Source organism: Dermacentor albipictus, unplaced genomic scaffold (assembly GCF_038994185.2).
Source record: "Dermacentor albipictus isolate Rhodes 1998 colony unplaced genomic scaffold, USDA_Dalb.pri_finalv2 scaffold_16, whole genome shotgun sequence".
In the NCBI taxonomy this organism is placed as follows: domain Eukaryota; kingdom Metazoa; phylum Arthropoda; class Arachnida; order Ixodida; family Ixodidae; genus Dermacentor; species Dermacentor albipictus.
Genome location: NW_027225570.1, coordinates 1,472,283 through 1,478,282, shown reverse-complemented (window position 1 = coordinate 1,478,282; position 6,000 = coordinate 1,472,283). Strand labels below are relative to the sequence as shown.

The window sequence follows — 6,000 nt, the reverse complement described above, 5'->3', positions numbered from 1 at the left end:
TACGGATTTTTGATGTGAGTTTGATGAAATTCTCGGAGTCGCGCACGTGCGATGCTGTCCTTCCGGTGAGTGGTGATATGATCTGATGCAAGTAAGTGGATAGTGATCGTAGTGGGGAACACGAAAAGTCTACGATTGGTCGTAAGGGGATTCCGGGTTTATGGAGTTTTGGCAAGCCGTAGAAAGCTGGAGCGGATCCGTTCCTACAGATTAATTTTAGGTAGAGATTTCGAGAATTTGGGTGGCTGCGGAATATTTCAATCAGCGTCTTGTTCAGCAACGACTGAGTTCTACGAGAACTCAGTCGTTGCTGAACAAGACGCTGATTGAAATATTCCGCAGCCACCCAAATTCTCGAAATCTCTACCTAAAATTAATCTGTAGGAACGGATCCGCTCCAGCTTTCTACGGCTTGCCAAAACTCCATAAACCCGGAATCCCCTTACGACCAATCGTAGACTTTTCGTGTTCCCCACTACGATCACTATCCACTTACTTGCATCAGATCATATCACCACTCACCGGAAGGACAGCATCGCACGTGCGCGACTCCGAGAATTTCATCAAACTCACATCAAAAATCCGTATCGAAGATGATGAATGTCTGGTCTCTTTTGATGTAATCTCTCTGTTCACAAGAGTACCCATTAAGTTGGCTGTTTCCGCAACTAGAGATGCACTGGAACGTGACGATTCGCTCAGTGAGAGAACCCCTTTGAGTGTAGACGAGATCTGCCGCCTTCTCGAACTGTGCCTGTCCAATACCTATTTCACCTTCCGAGGCAGCTACTACAAACAGGTTAAAGGAACTCCTATGGGGGCCTCAATTTCCGTTGCCATGGCTAACTTGACTATGGAGAGCATCGAGGAGAGAGCTTTAAATACTTTTTTCCCGAAACCAAAAGTCTTCCTCAGGTACGTGGATGATTGTTTTTGCATCGTGAAGACGAGCCAAGTCGAAAACTTGCAGAAACACTTAAACTCCATAGACCCGGATATACAGTTCACATATGAGCGCGAACAGAACGGATCACTCCCATTCTTAGATGTACAAGTTACACGAAAAGACGGCATTCTAAAATTTTCAGTCTACCGAAAACCAACCCACACAGGCCGCTATCTTCATTTCCAATCCGACCATCCGGCAAACCACAAGGCGTCTGTTGTAAATTCTTTATTCAAACGAGCCGAAACTCATTCCTCATCGGAATCGGATCTAAAGAAAGAAAAGAGAGCGGTTCTCAACGAACTTAAGAGGAATGGCTACACAGATGACTTCATTCGAAAGACATCCAGACAACAAAAAAGAAGAAGCAAAATGCGGGACCTTCAGCCGTTTACTTCTCCCCAACCCCAGAAGCGAGTGTCCATCCCGTACATCAGAGGTACCAGCGAAGCGCTCAGCCGAATATTAAAAAAAGAAGGCCTCAAAGTGGCGCACAAACCAACAAACACTTTCAATATCCTCCTCCCTAAACCAAAAGATCGTCCACCAAAAGAAAAAGCTCAAGGCGTCGTCTACAAAATCAGTTGTGCTGACTGTCCGGCGTCGTACATCGGGGAAACCAAAAATCTAAAAGAAAGGATCAGACAATACGAGAACGACGTCAGGACATTCAACCGTATTCGCAGCGCCGTCGCTGAACACTCTGAAGTCGCCGACCACAAAATTGCTTTCAAGGAAACTGAAATCCTTCAAACAGAAACGAACTGGCGAAAGAGACTACTACTGGAGTCATGGCACATTCAGAATACGGAGAATAACATAAACCGTGTGAAGGGCAACCTACCCTCGGTCTATGTCCATGGCCTTGGCGACATGACGAAAAGAAGAAAAGGACGCACAGCCAGATAGACTCCCGCTCGTTTCACCAACACAGAACGTCGGCGCGACCCTGTAACCTCACCCCCCCCCCCCCCCCGCGGCCCTTCAAGGGCACCCTCGTAAGCACTCCACCCAGCACCGGTCATCGCAGCACCTTGGAAGTGGTCAACAACACAAACCCCCCTTTCCTTTTGTTCCCCCCCACCTTTCCGTCTGTGGAGTGTCTCCCCACCTCCCGTGTTCCCTCCCCCCTCCTTTCTTCAAAAAAGACGCTTTAAAAGCGGCACACCGCCACCCCCCGAAGAACAACCCCCTGAAGAAGGAGCCGAATGGGCTCCGAAACGTCGGGCTAATAAAATTCAGTTATTTGGTTGGAGTCAGTCTCAAGTTCTAATCAATTTCCCAACCAGACAGGCAATTCTGTCGAAATGTTTAGCTTCGAACAGCTTTGTTCTGCGAAGTGCCGAACGTTTGCCAGCTTTCAACAGACGTCGTGTCAACAAACTGAAGTGGGGATGCCGGCGCATGCGGAACGCTGAAGCTAACTAATAAAAAGATACCTAAAAAAATTATGGGGTTTTACGTACCAAAACCACTTCTGATTATGAGGCACGCCGTAGTGGAGGACTCTGGAAATTTCTACCACCTGCGGTTCTTCAACCTGCACCTAAATCTAAGTGCCCACTGGTGTTTTCGCATTTCGTCCCCATCGAAATGCGGCCGCCATGCAAAAAAAATACCTAATAAGAGGGCACACCTAATAATTAAAAAATGGCTGTGGCTTAGCTAAGGTTAAGCCGAGGATGCGAAGCATACTAGCCTTTATTTTAGTTGTTGAACCACTGTTTAGCCTGGTGAACTGCTGTTGCTTGGGTATATTTGGTTCGGCTAGACGAAGAAACAACTCATGCAGGCGAGCGCACGACCTGAGACCCGGCTATATAGCTACGCGGCCGCAAGCGAGCAAGCGAGTTGAGCCTCCGCTTTTGCAGCTGTTATGACGTCATATGGTAGCTACGCGGCCACGCGCGGCGCAGCAAGGAAGAGCGTGGTTGTGCGGCTAGTATGCTTCGCATAAAATCCTGGCACGGCGCGAAATTTTGCTGGTCGCCAGCACACGAGGCTGCCAACTCGCTGTTGCAAGTTGCCAGTCACTGGTTACCTGTTTTTACAGTCGATTCATGCTAACAGAAAATTACGGTGTCAAAATCTAGGCTAAGTGATTCTTATTCTTATTCTGCAGAGAAGAGAACTGAAGCGGCATATGGCACTTTAATATTCACGAGTGTCATCTCGCGTACCATGAAAGGCAACACTATTGTGCGTGGAGAACACTCAAGCTGGCTGGGGCGCCACCTCGGGAGAATTCATTCTCGGTCCTGACGGCACTTCCGTTGTCGTTCGCCGCAGAAATGCTCGTCCCGCCAAAGCTCCCATGAGAAGCTTTCTCTTTCAAACCGCCGGTCGCGCTTCGGTTTGTATCTGCCGTGCCGGCGCTAAGCTTCGCATTCTCACGTGCCCTTGCCGGCTTGTTCGGGCGGCTATCATAGGAAATCACCAACACCTCGTCTGGTTTCACCACAGCGGAGGAAAGCTTCGAAGTGCCCGCCGTGCGTCTATTGGCGGCTGCCTTGTCGCCGTTCCATATCACTTTATCGCTTGTGACAATCCGTGTCTTTGACGACGCCTTCACACGACTAGCAGCAGAAATTGCCAAGACCTCGTCTGATCTGGCCACAACGCGGGAAGCCTTGGAACTGCCTGTTATGCTTCGGTTAGCATCTCGCGTGCCGGCATTACGCGCCGTATGCCTGCTTGTAGCAACCAGTGTCCTTGCCGATGAGTTCGCGTGGCCACCAGGAGTAATCAACAACACCTTGTTTGACCTGATCAAAGCACGGGAAGCATTCGAACTACCCGTTATGCTTCGTTTGGCATCTGACGCACCGGTGTTTCGCGTTGTATCCTCGCTTGTAACAACCCGTGTCCTTTCCGGTACGTTCACACGACTGCCAGCACTAATCGACGACACCTCGTCTGATCTGACCACAGCATGGGAAGCCTTAGGGCTGCCTTTCATGCTTCGATTAGCATCTGGCGTGCCGGCGTTTCGCGGCGTATCCTCACCTGTAGCAACTCGTGAGCTTGCCGACGAGTCAGCACGATTACCATAGGAAATCGACGACACCTCGTCTGATCTGACGATAGCACGGGAAACCTCCGAGCTGCCCGTTGTGCTTCTGTTGGCATCTGACGCACTGGCACTTCGCGTCGTGTCCTCGCTTGTAGGAGCACTTGTCCTTGCCAATTCCTTCGCACGACTACCAGCGAGAACCACTGCCACCTTGTCTGAGCTGGCCGTAGCGGCCTTTTCGTTTAGACGGTCTGTTGTGGTCCCATTACCATCTGCCGTGCCGGCTCTTCGCGTCGCATTCTTCCTTGCAACAGCATGTTTCGTTACCGTCGCCTCCTTTTGACTGTCAGCGGAAGCCACCGACACCTTGTGTGAGCTGGCCACACTGCGCCTCTTGTCGCTGTCGGTCCTCAAGCTCGCGCTACGGTGCACTGCTGCGCCGGCAGATGGCGCGTTGACCGGGTGCTGCCGATTTCTGTGCAACCTGACTCCGTTGGTGGCCAGGCTGATGTCCCTCGTGAAGCGTCGAGTAGAGCGTCGAGTGGCTGCCGCAAGCTTGGCGCGTGTCTCCGATGCCCTCTCGGTCCCTTGGTCCCGACCAGACTGCCTCGCTACAGCCCCGTTGGCCCACCTGACGCGGGAGCGTCGCCTGGACGATTTTTGATGTTGTCGCTGCCTGGCCACGGCGGCCACCTTCAGGGGCTTGTCCTGCGAAAAGGGAACGGCGCATTGTCGTCAAGCGGGTGCTGCCCAGTGATGTTGACCGACGAAATAGTGCCAGTGAGCACACCATTCTCGTACCCATTAAAAAAGTTCTTAGGCGATTCAACCTCTATATGACGCTCATCAAAGACAATACACAGTTTTAGCAAGGCGTCGCTGCAGAGAACAACGTATATTTCACATTTTTGATAAGCGCGTCTTGCTGAGACGCGATGGCTGTCAGCCCTGCCAACCACGAACGTCTCTTCAACGCCTATACTTGATGCAAACGTTCACGTCTTGAAGTCACGTACGTGTTGCGTCTCGCGCACGTGCCGTTTTTATAAGAAAAAGCGTGGCGGTTTATAGGACGTACTATTTACATGATTGTTAGGCTACCAGATAACGTACTGTGGATGTACACAAGATATAAATGAAGCACGAATTGGTAGGAATGTTTTATTGGTGCAAACTGTTTGAACAATGCAGTATCACCTCGTATCCAGCTTTTCTGGGCACGAGGGTTTAGTTCGCGTGAGTGCCACCACGTGGCGTACTGACCTTAAACTTTTCAAACTTCCCGCGGTGATGCGTGATGACGTCAACAACAAAAAATGAAATAAATAACAGCTATCCCTGCGCATTGAACTTCGCCACAATGCTGGTCCCGCTGGCGTTATCAGTGTTGTTGATAAAGCGTAGCCGCTCGTCGCATGGAAATGACTGATCATCCTAAGAGCATTTAGTCGCGACGAGCGATGATTGATTCTGGGCTTTTGATAAGATTATTTTTTTCTTTTCCTTTTTTTATTTTCCTTTTGATGCTACGGAGTAAACAAGCTAGGCTAACCATCAGAAGCACTCCGTGGCAGCCTTTCTTCAGTCGGCGCAAATTGTTAACGTCCGAACATCGCACAGCGTCTACGAGAGACGCCGCCGTCGACGGTTTTTGATTTTGACCTATCGATTTCATTAACGGGAAGCTGAAAGGTTTTCCAGAAAAAATGAGTGAACATTTGTACATAATGGTTTTCAATCCTCCGAATTCGAATATCGTATCGAAATTGAGCGAAAGAAAGCGCCAATATATTTTATTTCGACGAAAAGTGCAGCAGCGGACACCGCCAGCTCGCGCGTCTCGTTTCCGCCTGTAATTGGTCGGTGCGCCTCGTGACGTCAACTCTAGTAACCGACCGCTGCCGCTGCAGATGAAGCGCGGTGCCAGGTAGTTTGGTGCTATTTTTCTGAGATGGTAATGGAAAATTTAGAGAGACTGCGTTTTTCTGGGGAGTTCGGTGTTACTCCCTACATGTACGAGCCGATTATGAAGAGCCGGCCT

General features: G+C 50.1%; 1 protein-coding gene across 1 annotated transcript in view; it reads right to left on the bottom strand.

The window, feature by feature from the left end:
• Positions 1–3,078: 3,078 nt before the first annotated feature.
• LOC135899647 (pneumococcal serine-rich repeat protein-like) overlaps positions 3,079–6,000 on the bottom strand; it is a 97,046-nt gene continuing 94,124 nt past the window's right edge. The window contains exon 2 of the mRNA XM_065428954.1: positions 3,079–4,667. Coding sequence (XP_065285026.1) covers positions 3,141–4,667 — 1,527 coding nt within the window. The 3' untranslated portion in view covers positions 3,079–3,140. The remainder of the gene's footprint in view (positions 4,668–6,000) is intronic.